Source organism: Hibiscus syriacus, unplaced genomic scaffold (genome assembly GCF_006381635.1).
Source record: "Hibiscus syriacus cultivar Baekdansim isolate YM2019G1 unplaced genomic scaffold, ASM638163v2 tig00109936_pilon, whole genome shotgun sequence".
Taxonomy (NCBI): domain Eukaryota; kingdom Viridiplantae; phylum Streptophyta; class Magnoliopsida; order Malvales; family Malvaceae; genus Hibiscus; species Hibiscus syriacus.
In genome coordinates, this window is record NW_024062533.1 from 433500 (window position 1) to 450613 (window position 17114).

At 35.5% G+C, this 17114-nt stretch overlaps 1 protein-coding gene across 1 annotated transcript; it reads left to right on the plus strand.

The window, feature by feature from the left end:
* Window positions 1–894: 894 nt before the first annotated feature.
* On the plus strand, window positions 895–1974 carry LOC120210811 (protein C2-DOMAIN ABA-RELATED 9-like). The gene is made up of 3 exons (XM_039209476.1): window positions 895–1132; window positions 1274–1369; window positions 1467–1974. Exons 1-3 carry the CDS (start codon window positions 1019–1021, stop codon window positions 1773–1775), a joined length of 519 nt encoding a protein of 172 aa, XP_039065407.1. The 5' UTR covers window positions 895–1018; the 3' UTR covers window positions 1776–1974.
* The last annotated feature ends 15140 nt before the right edge of the window (window positions 1975–17114 follow it).

Genomic DNA, 17114 nt, shown 5'->3' on the forward strand with positions numbered 1-17114 from the left:
ACAAATACTAACTTCACAGGGTTAAAGACTAAACAGTTTAGCAGTATTGGCAGCAATCGAATGAATATAATAAGCAATCTAAGTGAAATGGTTAATCTATTATTGAAAATACCAGTAAACTTATCATCAATTTCAATATAAAAAAACCTAATAATAATGCAAAAATTTCAAAATAAAAATAATTAAAAAAACTAACCCTCGGTGGTTGATTTGGTTGATTTTCCATTTCTGACCGTGAATGATTTCGCCAGAGATAGAGACTGATATCGTCGTGGGGACTGATTTCGTCGGAGATGGAAACAGATGTCGCCTTAGAGAGTGAGAGATGGAGATGAGACTGAGTTGTGATTTAGGGTTTTAGGTTATGAGTTGCGATTACGGGATATATTGTGGACGGTTCAGTATTCCGATAAATTAATATATTCGTGTTTGGAATTTGAAAAAAAAATATGCGTTAATACGAATGGCGCTATGTAAATCGCATTGCGATTTAGGAAAATCGCAACGCGAATTTGGGAAATCGCAATGCGATAGTCAGAATCGCGTTGCGAATCTGGAAACTAATTTGCGATACCGGAGATCGCATTGCGAATTATCGATCGTATTGCGATTTAGTTGGTTATTATGGCAAATCCAAAAATATTTGATTAAAATATTACATTATAAGGTATTTTTGGTCAATGAGATTATTTTTTCTTTAAAAAATAACAAAACCAAAGAGCAGAGCCAAGGGTAGCGGTGAACCACACATCTATATAAAAATATAGATGCTGTTTGACTAAGCATTTTTGTTTTTTCTGTTATGTATGAAAGTGACTGAACCACAACACGTTGCACCCAAGGCCGGGTCGATCGATAGTGGAAATTAAAGATTCCTCTAGAGGAACCATACACGATTTCATAAGGTTTTTATTTATCGTCTTTCTAGTATGTCTGTTATCCTTATTCCTATTTTTCTAAGAAAGACCAAGTAAAAGAAAGCCTTTGTCTTGATTGAAACCTAGTGTGTTTTGTTGCAATGGATGCGTTGGGACTTCTGAGAATCAAGGTCATAAAAGGCTTCAATCTTGCTGTCCGTGATAAGGTATCGGGTACCAGTGATCCTTACGTTGTCATCACCACGGCTGGTCAGGTTTGTTGTGTTTGTGTTTCCCTTCATCTCAGCCATTAAAGTCTCTTGGCAAATTTCATCTGGATAGATTATGTCATAATTTAGGACCTCTCAATGAACAGAGTATAGGGTTGTTGATTTATCTGACAATAAATGTTGCAGAAAGTGAAGACCCGCGTTTTGAAGAAAAACTGCAATCCGGAGTGGAACGATGAGTTAACTCTCCAAATCAAAGATCTCAATGCTCCGATCACTTTAGTAAGTAACATCTGATTCCACCGCTCCAAATCTGCAGTTTCTATGCATGCCATTCACCGCAACTTACATCGAATTCGAATTCGCTTCGATTTTGCAGACGGTGTACGACAAGGACACGTTCAGCGACGATGATGCGATGGGAACCACGGCGATCGACATTCAGCCGTACGTAGAGGCAGTGAGGTTGAGGAAGAGCTTGGGAGAACTCCCGAACGGCGTTGCACTGAAGAAGCTACAACCATCGGGGACAAACGACCTGGCTGATGAGAGCTGCATTATTTTGGAGGATGGGAGGATCACCCAAAAGATGCGTCTCAAACTCAATGATGTCGAAAGTGGGCAAGTGTTGATCCAAGTGGAGTGGGTCGATATCCCTGGCTCCAAAGGTTTGGACCCTGATTACTGAACCTATGTATGGCTTCAACAAGTTTATTCTATCTGCTTTAGAGTTTCTGTGAACCGATCAGTTAGTACGTTGTTCCACTTCCAGTATATTCTGTAAGCCTAAAAATCTTGTTTCGATTCGTATGTAATGATGCAGAATAGCACGTAATAGATGAGTTTTGACATAATATCTAAACTAATAATTGAATTTGATTCAGGGGTGTAAATAAACAAAAACGTATGATGAATTGTTTGTGTAACATTCGTTTATTAAGCTAAATAAAAGAGTATGGGTAAATTTTTTTATTCATTTAATAAACGAATGAACATAAATAAATGTGTGTTCAGTTCGTTTATATTTAAGAGTAAACTCATTTAAAAGTTGATTTATTGGCTCGTTTATCTTTTTCTTTTCCTTTTATTTCTTTATATTTTAAATATGGGTGAAGATAGAGACTAAATCAAAAGATATGGTTTAGTGATGAAATGTATAACATTTTATAATTGTTGTCCCTAGAATTAGAAAAGTTGAGTTATAGATTAAATTTATTTAATCTCAATTATTATTTTTCATTAATATAAAAACATTAAATTTATTTAAAATTAAAATAATTTTATACTATGTAATTCGATGTTATCTCTTCTAATCTTAACTCTAAATATCTTAATATAAATATGCATTCAAAAGTAAAATATGATTTTACAAAACATAGCGAATGAAAACATATTCTAATATTTTATGACTAATTTAATAATAATATTATATTTAAAATTAAACATTAAGTATCTAGTTTTGAAATTTTAATTGATAATAAAATTTATAATTTATAATTTTATTTTGTTTATCGAATATATCATATCACAATTTTTTGAGCCAAATCAATAAGAAAAATGTCACAAACTCTAATATATCTTATAGGTCAAGGTTGGGTTAAATTACAATCCCTAAAAATAATTGAATTTGAATGAAATTAAACATAAATGATAAGATTTATATATATATATATGGTTTTTCATTAAAAAAATATATCAATAATTCTATATATATTTGATTTTCCCCATACTCAACTCAACTCGAATTGACCCTAAGATTCAAGTTTGACACAAACTAAAAATGCTTGATCTGATCCGAGAATCAAGTTATTCGATTTGACCTGACCCAAAATCAAATGATTTAATATTTACTCGAACCAAAACTCTAATTGATATGATTTTGACCATAACATACACCCGATCCGACTTATATACCTGAATAAAACCAAATCTCAAAATAACAAACGTGACCCGAATCAAATTTAAACCCAAAGTAACTCGACACAAAATGACTCGAACAAAATCCGATCCAAATAATTCGTTTGCTATCTTTATAGTTTACCTTACATCAATAAGACAAGTTTTCATTATAATACTTTCCATATTATATGATTTTCTAATAACTGAAAACGATTATAAGAGAATATTTGTTCATAATTTTTTCTTAGTCGTTGATAATATATACATACTCTACATATAGAGTTACTCGAACATGGGTCATTTAGAGAAAATAGCATTATCTTTTATCATTGAAACCACTCAATCAATGATAGACCGCCCTTAATCGTCCAAAAAAGTTTTAAGTTATTATATATTTCATTTTTTTCCATTGATAATCTATTTTCCCTCATAGAATTTTATAAATTCATCACCTAATCTTTTAAAAGTTCACCCTTAACATAAAATTATATGTTTGCATCTGCACCTAATGTGCTCCATATTATATGATCTTGAATATTCATATATAGTTTTTATCATTGACTATTTTATTAATTTATATATACGAATAAATCTATTAAAACAGCAAATAATCTATAATCGTATACCAAACTTTTTATGAAGTCAATATGATAATTACTTTCACAATAGAATGGCAACATTATGTGCCATCAATGACTTCGGATTCATCATGGAAAAACTCAGATCAATTAAACTATCCATTCTGATTTTTTAGGGGAGAACAGAAAGAGTGAAGATGAAAACGAAAATCAACCACCGCAGCTTGTAATGCATGGAATGCGACCTACATTGATTAAAATTAATTCAACCTCATCTTTGGGTGGTTGATACTGTGATGAAACATCAGCAATTCCAGGCAAGTATACAGCCTTTGTAGGGCCTGCTTTTATTAGCCATGCTTTCTATACTGGAAATAATAATCAATAGTGGGCTGAAAGCAGTAGCGAATGTACGTGTTCTTCAAAATGAGTATGTGTTTATTTTAAAATTTGAATTGTTTTTATGTTAGTTATTCGTTTTTCGATGTTCACATTAAAATCTTAATCGTGTATGTGCATACGAAAAATTTATGTTATTAATATATATATACCTACTATTAAAATATTTCTAACTCTATTAGTGAACTTGGAAGAGAGAGATGAGGTAAGCAGTTCTTTAAGTCACAGTTTTAAATGCCCCATCCCCTCCCTAATGGCTCACAGGCAAACATTCATTTCATTGGGGGAGAATACTATACACTTCCCTTGCACAAAACTAGTAGCTTCTTCTCGTACTTCCAAAGAATCTTTTGAACTTCTCAAAACTTTATAATATTTAGAGAAGAAAGTTCTCTCCTTTTTTCAAGTCAATTTTATATTTCAAAGGGTTCTTTTTTCTATGGGTTTAGTTTGACAAAAACTGATTCTAAGGAAGTTTCTATGACTTATCGTATATCTCTCTTCAGTCCCCTTTAGTTTTGAACTTTGCTGATTACACTATATAACAGTATAATTTGGTAAATTATTTATTTGGTCACCCACTCATTACTTAGCTTCTATCTTAATCATCTAATTATTATTTTTTCAACATACTTAACATTATGTTTTGGTTCTATTTAGATAACATGCCGTTAAAAAATTAACAATAATGTTAGTATGTCATCTTAAGGTAATGTCACGTCTGCAGTATTAAAAAATAATTAAAATTTTACTATATCAATATTACAGTTAATTTGTTAATGACAGATGATTAAAATAGAATTAAAATATAATTTTAGATGTAATTTTGATAATAAAAAAAATCGTAGTTATCTTATCCATACAAAAATTAAATAATAGGTGAGTGATAAGAAGTAAGTAGTTTACCCTTTAAAATTATATGTCAATAACCCACATTGGCACACTGAATAAATGTTAAGTTCCAACTAAAGATACAGTTTGGATATATAAAAACCATGACCTACATCCCTAGGCTAAAACCCTAATAATAGTAGTATTCCCAGATGTCAGAAATTGCCTTAGCTTCAACATGTTTCAACTTTTCATTGTTGGGTAATTAAAATTGATTGAAAAGAGAGAAGAACATGGTTTGGTTTTGTCCCATAGTAGTTTTCATATATTTGCACTCTTATTTATATTAACTCGGAGGAGTAGGTAGAGTGCATATGAGGATTGTTTGGTAAGGAGTGGAACTGTTGTACATAAATGAACTGTGATTTTTTTATCCGTTTGATTCATCAATTTTTTTATCCGTTTGATTCATCAATTATTTCAGATTAAATTCTGAAGAAGTTTATATGAGAATAATCCTCTTAATTCAATTTATTTCATTCGTAAACGTTAAAATAAAGATTAAATGTTAAAGTAATTATAACGCAGGATGAATATGGTAGGTTTCAAGATCACCAATTCCATGACAGAAATGGAATGGGAAAGGGAAACCAGCGTGATGGGCAGGCATAACAGTTGCAGAACATAGTAAAGTAGAAGAGTGAAAGCAATTGCATATCGAATTAATGCAGAAGGCAAATTATATTGAATCTTATAGCATTATAACAGGAGAGCGGGTACAGGAGAAACAAGAGCATTAACACTAGCCTTTTCCCTTGTCTTCCCCTTTTTTTCTCATCATTCTCTAGACCATTGCTAAAGGTGCACTGCCCTATAAAACCCTCATTTAAACCTCCCACTGAAAAGGATATATTCAATACTCTCCCATTCACTGTAATAAATAATAATACAAAGAAAGAAGAGAAAAAGCTGGTAACATGAAAAAATTGCAGAAAACTTCCCTAATTGTGAAGAGGATTAGGACCCGTATGAACTATCCTCTTTTCATCTTCATTCCCAGCAAACTGAGATAAGCTTGATGGAGCATGAAAAGAAGCAGTGTCCAAAAACTGGGTTTTCCTTGGAGGATGAAACGTAATACTAGTGCTGGTGCTGGCTTCTTCATTATGAACAGCACAATGGGAACTAAACTGATAAGAAATCAAGATAATATACATCAAGAAAACTACAGGTCTAACTCCACTAAATCTTCCAGTGCCACCTGTAAGAATTTTCATTGCAGCTGAAGCATAGAAGGACCAAATAGGATAATGCTGAGTTGCTGTATACAGTGTAAAAAAGAAGGGAGTTTTGAGTTAGTACTCTCTCTAAATCTATGGAATTTGAGAGGAAAAGAAAAGGTCCTTACCTTATTGGAGTGGTCACATGATCTTGACCCTTGATTCCCGGGAACTTCTTATTTTTCCGCTTCTGAAATCTTTGGACTTTGCACCTTTTTTACTCTCCCACTGCTCGAATTTTCTTTGCATATGTTTTCTAGTTTTGGTTTGTGATTGTTTATTACATACTGTATGTACTATTTTTTTGTTTCTTTTTTTACACTCAAATGTTGCTGGGAGAGGGTGTTGGAGAAGACAGTCCAGTCTTAATAACCGTTGTCTGCGGGAATTTACACTTTTATATTGCTGTTTGATGCGCCATTGCCCTTGGGTAAAACAACACTTGACCCTCTCCTACTCTTTCTATTTGTACCACTGTTTCTGTTTCTGTATAATGAATTAATTGAATTGCATGTCCTACAAATACCCTTCCTTCGTATTTCTATATACTAGACCTAAAACGGTCTATTTATCTTTTAGATTGAAGCACTTCTTATATATTATGATTTATGGTTCAACTGAATCTCGAGATACATGTTCGAAGATCCGCCTGGAGGGATCGGCATTGCAACCGCCGGTCTTGCTGATGACGTCGCCTGCCCCTGCAGATGCTGCCTATCCTTGGGTGCCTGCAACGGGATCATGCCGGTCACTCAGTCAACAAGCCAGGCTGTATCATAGCCTGCTCTGCCCGACTCCCAAACAACTTAACCATGGTTTTGGGGTTTCCTAGGAAAGTCAACACCAAGTCCTATGATTAATTTTTTCCTATAAATAGAAGATGAAGCCACAATGTTAGAGACTTTAGTTCCACCCTGATTTGAGCTTAAAAAGTTAGAGAAAGAAGGTCACACTTTTCTCAGTCAATCCTACTTGCTGTGGCATTTCTCCTAGACAAGCCTGAGGGAGTGGCGTTCTAAGCATCCGAGATGAGCTAGATCGCTAGGGGCAATTCTTGGTGGTCGAGGGAAGCTCAGGCAGTGCACGTCGAAGGCTTTCTCTCCTCCCCTTAGTTCTTTGTTTTCATATTTTGTTATTGGGTTGTAAGGAACGAATGAAACTTGCTTTGTGCTTGTTTATTTCGAACCTCACCATGAACTAATCCTATTTGGTGGGAGTTTGCTTGAATGTTTAAGTTTTTATTTAAATGAATGGTTGATTTTCTATGCTTTAATCTATTTTGTTTATGAAACTTAATGCCTTAAGGTTGTAGGAGCTACGAGAGTAACCTTTTCTTAGGAGGTTTTTAGGGTTCGAGAGAATACCTTGACAAAATATCCTTAGTATTCTAGAGAAACTAGGGAGGAACTACATAAACAAAGGGGTTCTAGATAGTAACTAGGCCAATCCACCTTAGAGATAAGGCTAGGATTTCATTCGACTAAAATGAGTTATACATGAACGCTAGGTTAGATGTTAATGCTGTCGTAAAAAGGTATTACCGAGACATATCCTGTTGTCTGGACCAATAGGATCACTGCAGGGGCTTACGCCAATCGGTTTTGCCAGGACATCTTCAATCTGTCGAGTCCCTTACTAGAGATAGCATAGGGCACTTTAGGAGACTTTGTCGGGCAGACTAGGCATAGAAGAAATACTATTCGTAGAAATATACTTAGATTTTCCCAGTGATTCCTATCACTCATTCCCATAGCAGCTTGTCGTGTGAGAAAGCTAAAGTCCTACATTTTAAATCTAGTATTTACATTTTATTTTGCCTTGACATTTCCATTTATTTGCACGCATCACAATTTATTTCCCACGACATATCCATTTGCTACCACACTACCACCATTCGATTTTCACATCAGTCATTCCATTTTGCCACAACATTCCCATTTGTACATACCATCACTAACTTTGCTTAGGTGACAAAGTAAAGTACCTTGACAAACATATTTGATTTCACCAATTCCCTGTGGAGACGATACTCAACTTATCACTGTATTACTTGTTCAATTGTGTATACTTGCACATATATTCGCACCCATTTATAGTACTCACAAATAGCGGACAATACCCATTGTATGAGTGTTGATACTTATAATCGAAATCCCTTTGTTTTTAACATCTATTTTGGACACGAAATACTCTATTTTGGGCACGAAAATGTCTCTCCAACCCTCTCAAATATCCTATTGAGGTTCCCAAATGTTATTAGAGTGTTATGTTTGATAATAGGGTCATAATAAGTCTATAACATGTTGAAAACACTCAAACACTGAAATTTACCATGAACATGCTTCATGACTCATGCAAGCTAACAAATTCACCTAGTGATCTACAGTGCAGTAGAGTTGAGTTAAAAGTGAGTTACCTTAAATGTCTAGACTGCTGGAAACACACAAGGATCAACCAAGCACTAGCTTCTCATTTCCCCCAGCCTTGAAGCATTCTCTAACTTATTTCACTAGAAAAAACCAAGCATAAGTGTTACTAACGTTGTTGGGAAGTTTAGAAAATGGTTTAGAATATTTCTTGAGGTTTAAACCCCTTCAAAAATGAGCTGGACAAATAAAGTTCTCTTAAACCCCCATATTTGGTCACCATAAAATTACCAAAGAGGGCTTGAAATGAAGCTTGGAATAAGGAGATTAAAGTTCTTACCTTGGTGTTGCTAGGCAAGGCTTTCAATAGAATAAAGCTTGTACATTTCTTAAGATGCTAGGGAGGAGAGAGTTTGAATGGATGAAGAATAAGACAAAGTGTTTTTGAAAAATGATAAATGAGAATTTTCTCCCCGTTGACATCAGCCTTCATTAAAAAGATTTAGCCTTTGAGAAAGTTTAGGGGTAAATTACTTTTTAGGTCCCATTTATTTTGGTCACCATATAAAAATACCTTTTTTAAACACATATTGGGCCAAATCTAAGCCCAAGTCAAGGCTAACTTGGTCCAAGTCTTCTTACGATACTAACAGATTTATCTAAACCCACTTGAGTTAACCTGAAACTACTAAGTTGGGATTCGGGGCGTTACAACTCTACCCTCCTATAAAGAAATTTCGCCCTCAAAATTTACTTAGATAGAAGAGGTAAGAGTACTGAAGCTATATGTCCTCCTTGGTGTCCCAAGTCGTTTTCTTAGCACCTTCATTAAGGGAACCTTCTTGTTCCTTAGCTCTTTTACATCTCTCGCTAAGATTTTGATCAGTTCTTCCTTATAGGCCATGTATGGCCTCACTTCGATTTGATCTAGAGTTATGACATGATAAGGATTAGAATGGTATCTTCTGAGCATGGATACATGGAACGTATTGTTAATGAGCCCAACTCTAGTGGTAAGGCCAACCGGTAAGCCACTAGTCCAACTCTCTCTAGTACCTCGTAAGGTTCTATGAAGCGTAGAGTCAACTTTCCTTTGCACCAAAGTGAAGTACTTTCTTCCATGGGGAGACCTCTAAGAACACTTTGTCCTCCACTACGAACTCTATACCTTTGCGTTTTAAATCCGCATGGGATCTCTGTCTATCGAAACTCTCCCTCAACTGACTCTGAATCAATCAGATCTTTTCCTCAATTTCTCTGATCAAGTTTGGACCTAAACTTTGACCCTCACTAAGCTCTGTCCAACATAAAGGAGTTCTACCAACTGTTATTGTACGTGGACTCCACTAGTGGTAAGTGATCCTCCCATACAAGGCATCATACAGAGTTAACTGAATGCTCGACTAGAAATTGTTATTGTACGTAGACTCCACTAGTGGTAGGTGGTCCTCCCAACTACCCTCGAGATCTATGATGATACCTATAAGCATTCCTCTAGGATCTGGATGACACGTTTTGACTAACCATTTGTCTGGGGGTGGAAAACGGTACTGAAGTTTTGTTTGGTGCCTAAGGATTCACGAAGTGATTTCCAAAAATGAGAAGTAAATAAGGATCTCTATTATAAATAATGGAAGTCGATACTCCGTTTAACCTAACTATCTCACTGATGTACAACTAAGCTAGCCTCTCTAAGGTATAATCTATTCTGACTACGAGGAAATGAGTTGATTTGGTCAAATAATCTACTATGACTTAAACTGCATCTTGCCTCTATCTGTTCATGGGTAACCCGGTCACAAAGTCCATGGTTATTTTGTCCCATTTCTACTGATGAATCTAAATGGGTTAATATAATCTTGAAGACGTGACATTTCTCTCCAAAGATGTAATGTCGATAAATATTCAAGGCAAATATTATTGATGCTAGCTCTAGGTCATTGGTGGGATAATTACGCTCACGACGTTCAAGCTAGCGGAAAGAATAAGCTATGACATTTCTTTCTTGCATCAAGATACATCCAAGACCATTCAACGAAGCGTCACTGAAAAACTATGAAGTTCCTATCTGACTCCGTTTGGATCAACACTATAGCCTAAGTTAAAATGGTATTTAACTGTTTGAAGATCTTTTTTCACTTCCCATCCCACGCAAAGGGAACTCCCTTTTGAAGCAACTTGTTCAGCGGAGTAGTTATCATAAAGAAACCCTGAACGAATCAAAAATAGTACATGGATAAACCTAGGAAACTATAAACATCTAACATGTTCTTAGGTGGCTCACACTCAACTATGGCCTGAATCTTTTGAAGGTCGACTCGGATGTCTACTGTTGATACGACATGAATCAAAAACAAAAAATCTAGTAACCAAAACTCACACTTACCAAACTTGGCTTACAATTGTCAATCTCGGAGTGTTTGAAGGATGATACGGAAGTGTTGGTTGTGCTCTTCCTCTAATCGGGAGTACACAAGGATGTCTTCTATAAACACCACTAGGAACTAATCTAGGTAGGGGTGAAAGACTTAGTTCATCAAGTCCATTAATATCATCGAGGTGTTGGTGAGTCCAAACAACATTACTAGGAACTCATAATGATCGTATCTCGTCCTGAAAGTTGTTTTTGCCACATCGGTATCCTTGATCTTTAACTGGTAATAACATGATCGCAAGTCGATTTTGGAGAACACACATGCTCCCCTAAGTTGGTCAAAGAGATCGTCTACCCTTGGAAGTGAGTAACTGATCTTGATGGTTAACTTGTTCAACTTTCTGTAGTGGATGCACAGTCTCATTGACCCATCATTCTTCTTAATAAACAATATTGACACTCCTTATGGAGAGATGCTCGGTCGAATAAATCCCTTCTCTAACAACTCTTGTATTTGAGCCTTTAACTCCTTTAATTCTATCGATGTTATGTAGTAGGGAGAAATGGACACCGGAGCTAAACCGAACATTATCTTGATGCCAAACTCTGGTTCACGAACGAACGGTAAGCCTGGTAACTCTTCTGCGAACACATTGGGGAAATCTTGCACTGCTCGAATATCCTCGAGTGTTGGAATTGAAATTTGGGTGTCGACCATATGAGCCAAGAATGTCTCACAATCATGGTCAATCAACCTCTCAGTTTTTATAGTTGACACAATCCTTGACTGACTCGACTTCTCACTAGTAATCACTAACTTGGTACCATAATATGTTCTAAGCTTAAGTTATTTGGCTTTGCACTTTAAACTGGCGTCATGCTCGGTTAACCTATCCATACCCAAGATCATATTGAACTCTCTAAAGGGTAACTCTATTAAGTATTCTAGGAATGTATGACCTTGAATTTCTATTGGGCATCATTGATGAATCTTTTCTACTAGAACATCTAAACCTAGAGGGCTTGATACTCAAACTCCTACCTTTAAATCTTCGATTGGGATTTCTATCTCTCAAACTAGGTCAAAGCATATATAGGAGTGGGTGGAACGGGGATCTATTAATTCAGTAATTGGAATGAAAAATACTATGAAAGTACATGATATCACGTCAGTTGCATCACACTCCTCGCGGGTTCTCACCGCGTACTGTCTAGAGGCTACCCTCGACACTTCACCGACCACTTATCTGGATATCCCTCTACTCTATTTCCCAGATATAGTACTATCACCTCTCACTATCCCTTGGCCTCTCTGTTCAAATGATGTTGATCTCTGGGTTAATGCTAGAGTCACTCCCTAAACCCCCGAACAATCTTTAACAAACTGATCTAAGGAACCGTAACTAAAACAAACCCTTGATCCTTACTAGCATATCCTTAGGTACCTCTTCCCAAACTAAAAATAAATAGGGTGGGTGAAGACTCTCGTTAAATCACTGGCACTAGCTCTAGAGAATAAGGTCAGAGGTCTATTCTTGGACTCAAATCTACCCCGTCAATCTTAACTCTACCCAGCTCTCCTCGACTACATAACTGGGGATCTCCATAAACTTTGACTATCTCTGGCCCTCTTGGACTGAGTCATCGATGACCTCACCAATTCAGTGGCTCTCCTAGTCTATCCCCCGATCACATTTAATTGTCTAGCCCTTATGTTCAAGACCCTCTTGACTGCCTTCATTTGGCAGGATAACTCAGCAAAGACTCTATGAGGGTCGGGTGCAAGGTGTGACAAAATGTCAAGGTGTAGGCCCTTTCTAAATCTACGAAAGTGGTGATCCTATATCAAAACCAACTCTGGCACGTACCTATTCAATATGAGAAACTTTCAGTCATACTCTATCATAGAGCGATTCCCATGGGCTAAATGCAATAACTGCTCCCTTAGATCATTTGTGTAAGCCTCTTTGATGTATTTATGTCTGAGCTCAAATAAAAATATCTTTCATGACAACCTCTCTGGATCTAGTACCAACTTTATTGTCTCCCACCAGTCAATGACGTCACCCTTGAGCAGGGTGGTGATGCACTCGAGCTTACCCTCTGGGTAAGGCGCAGTTATCTAAAGGTGCAGAAAGTCTCCCTAAGCCACTGGTCTGCTACTATGGGATCGACATCCCCTAAACCATAGAAGTTGATAGTCTTGTATCTACGGAGCCTCTCTACTAGGGACTCTTGGAGCACTACTACGGGTTGGGCTGGAGGTACTGATAATGGAAGTGGTACAACTAAGGTGTTAGGTATGGCCCTAACTATCTGTCTAAGGGATGAGATGAGATCCCTAAAGGATGTTTCCTCCTCAACCCTTGTATCTACGAGTACCTCCTACTGGTCCATATCTAGGATGAACTCGTCATCAGTTTCGACCACTAGGGATGCATGATACTCGTCCCTACCGTCTTGATTGTAAGTTGGATCGTATGTCATAGGTTTTCGCTGAAATTAGAAAGAATTGGAGGTTATTATCGTCATTATAGTCTTTATGGTACTCTTGAATCTTTATAGGCATGTACACTTATAGACGCTGACTGACTCTAACCCAATTATCCTAGGAACGACTAAACCTGACACACTGATACCGCTAATGTAACATTCTAATCTAGTCTAACCCGAAGATTCATGGATTATGATGTCTCAGATAACCACTAAAGTGGCTAACCCAAAAATTTTCTTTTAAAATACCATATAAAAATCCATTCAAGGAAAATGAGATAAATGTAATAATCAAGTTTATAAAATATGGGGGAGCTTCCAAATCATCCAAATAAATACACTAAGTTTAAACTAAAATAGAGTTACGATTGAATACAAAAGGGGTCTATAATAGTACATATCCTCTAATACAAATCAATATGTACTTTGAAGTCTATGTTGTGCTAGAATATTTGGAGACGATAACGTTCCTCAGACAACCTCTTAAGAACTTACGCACAAAAATTTATTTGTAACATTGAGCTTACAAGCTCAATGCCTTATTAATAAATGTATTATACTACATGTATTCACTAAATATGTATGCTAGTGGTGCATATATAAAGATATGAGAATACTAATCTAACATGCTGAGGTAAGCATCATGGTGTGGTTGAGGGTTCTGCATCTCGGAGCTCACACACACCTCTAGCCTTCTTATATACCTTTCGGTATCTGGGGTAAGGTTTGGAACTACATTGGAAATATACACCCGATCAACTTACTCCATCGAGCCTTGGGGAATCTACGCCCAACTGACAATTAAAATACCTTGTCATTGACTGGGATATCCAATTGTATGATCGTATCTAATAAAATAACTCAGGTGACATGATTGTGTCCCGAGCGTCAAACAAGGCTAGTTTCACTAGTAGAAAAAACTTTTAATGACACGCATTGCGCGTCATCTATGGGTGTAGATGACACACATTTGTCTGTCGTTGAAGCCACCGACATGAATTTAAGATGATGCGCAAATGTGTGTCATAAATTTATGACGCGCATTTATGACACACATTTATGACACACATTTATGACGTACATTTATGACGTTCATTGAGCGTCATTGAAGCCCCCGTCATAAATTAAGATGACACATATTTGTGTGTCATAAATATATGACACGCATGTATGACTTACATTGCGTGTCATTGAAGAACACGTCATAAAAAAGATGATACACATTCGTGTGTCGTGATTGTATTTCGTAAATTATATATATATATATATATATATATATATGTAGATTGACAAATAATCAAACTAAATCACATTTAATGCCTCATAATACTATATATATATATATCATATTATATATAAGCAATCCATTTGCATACAATATATTCACATTAAGTTATCTAAAATATTGTAATCATATGTCGATACAAAATATCACGGCATAATAAAGTTCTACTAATATGCCCTCGTCATCCGGGATTGTACACAAGAAATAATTGAAAATAATTGTAACAGTTAAAACTAGTTGCAATAAATAGAACAAACACATTCCTAATATGCACATTAAACTTCTGAAAACACCTTCCTTGGTCCAGTATTTTTATGCACAAACATGCACTCATGTTTCAACAAACAAAGGGACAACTTACTTTTTGAAACTCTATCAGATTTTTCAGCAACTTTGTATTCTCAATTCCAATGGAGTTGAGGCTTCCTGATTCTAGTTGTGTTTCATCAACCATCAAGTTTGAGTTCGCAGGTAGCTGAAGAACTCCAGGAATCAATCTGCAATACAACGTGAAGTTATTTAGAAAAGAAAAACCTGAAGGTTCCAAGTTGCTTTCTTAATGCTTGCAGACATTAACTTCCCCTAGTTGCAGGGATACGATTAAGGATACTTGTTTGTTTGATAATTCTTTTTTGGGGTAAGAGAGGCAGTGTTTAGATATTCCAGTATAGAATCATATATATGAAATAAAAAAAATGGAAAATAATCAGCCTTGGTTGAAAAGATAAGAACAAAGGGATTAAGAATCATATATCCCAAGAAGCAATAATCTGATACAAATACACCATGTATATGCAAGAATAATCACCTAGAAATAAGACACACAGATCTAGTAAATGTCTTTATAAAAATAAGCAGCAGATTCTCAAATCATTCAAAAGAATTGCAAATTTTTCATATACAAATATAAGAATTGATCTCAAGTCCCACATCCATCCAATTTCTCAGTACTAATGTGGTTTTACAAATAAATCCAAATAAAATTGCTACATGAAGCATAAATTTTCACTTCTAGAATGTCCTACAAAAAGAAATGAGCAAACTAGTTTACTAAAAACACATTGACCAACCGATGACCTGCACAATCAGACATGGTTCTATTCTTCATAACTAAGCACAACTAAATTAAACTTGCTTCTTTATACAGTGAGATTGACATATGGCAAATAAAGCAAAAGAAAATCTAGACTTCAATCACTTCACTGCATGGCCTATCTTCAAAAGACCAGCACTAATTGTCACTATAAAGAACAAAATTAACTGTAGCAAACTCATAATAGCATTTGTTTCATCATTTTGCTTTAGGTAAAAATAAAGGAAGACGAAAATGTTAACAATCAGAATTTGAGCCAGTTAAACAAAAGTAGATGAGAAAATGAATAAACTGCTGCTTCGACAGAAAGCTTGTTTATTCATCACCCAGATAATTTTCATAAATTTATATGACCATATTCATGAAAATTTTAAGGTCATCCCTCCATACTCCAGACAAACTCACTTAACACGTGATAAGCAAACCAAGGTTCTTACTATGACTAAGAATACTAGATTTTCAAGTGAACAATCCTATTCCAGTTTTAAAAGCATAAGCTAATATCACATAGGATAAAACTAAGGAACATTGACCAGAATGTCAAACTAGTCAACTTAATATTCTTTTTTATCTCATTAGTTACCTATTGCAATAATTACATCTCACATTTTATACACATTAACATGTAGCTCAAGCACAGACAACTGTGTATGAAAATACCATGCACATACCATTGTCATTAGCTACTACCAGTTAAAATTGAAGACAAAATATGAATATCATATGAAAATAAAAGAAATGGTGACAAACACAATCTCATGATAGAAATTTGTAACTTCAAACGAATAACACCAACACATACCGGAAGGAATTTTGATGATTTCTTCATAACAGCTAATGTACTGCCAAGACAACCTGATCGTTGTCAAGAGAAAATGTAATTGTATCTTAGCCTAGAAAGCATTTTAAGAAAAAAAAACAAAGTTAAAGTGCCAAGTAGAAAATTTTTTAGCACAACCAAATATGTTTTAGAATGGATGTTTCAACAGTATGTAAAATGTTCTGAGTTGGAATATATTATTAGACTATAGACAAATAATGATGTTGTTTAAGCTCTCCAAAATGCATAAATACATGAGTGAGGTATTTGAGATCTCAGTTGGCGTTTACTCTCCAGCAAGAAATAAACCACCTAAAATGATGCCCTAGGACTACATTTTGGTCAGCTCCCAACAATCTATAAACTAAGACCAGTGAAAGTAGTAACAGACCATGTGTGATGATCTAAGTGATGTCAAGGAACAAGAATCCAAAAATGGATATCATGTAGGTCAATGAATTAGTGTGCCTTCTCCATATTTTATGCAGCCTCTGCCATGAGGTCATTAATGTTTCTACCTTGAAACATGTCTGAATTTGAGTGCTGGGAAAAAGTCATGAGGAATGAAATGAAAAAATGCCCTGAGGAAAATGATGGATGAAGGAAGAT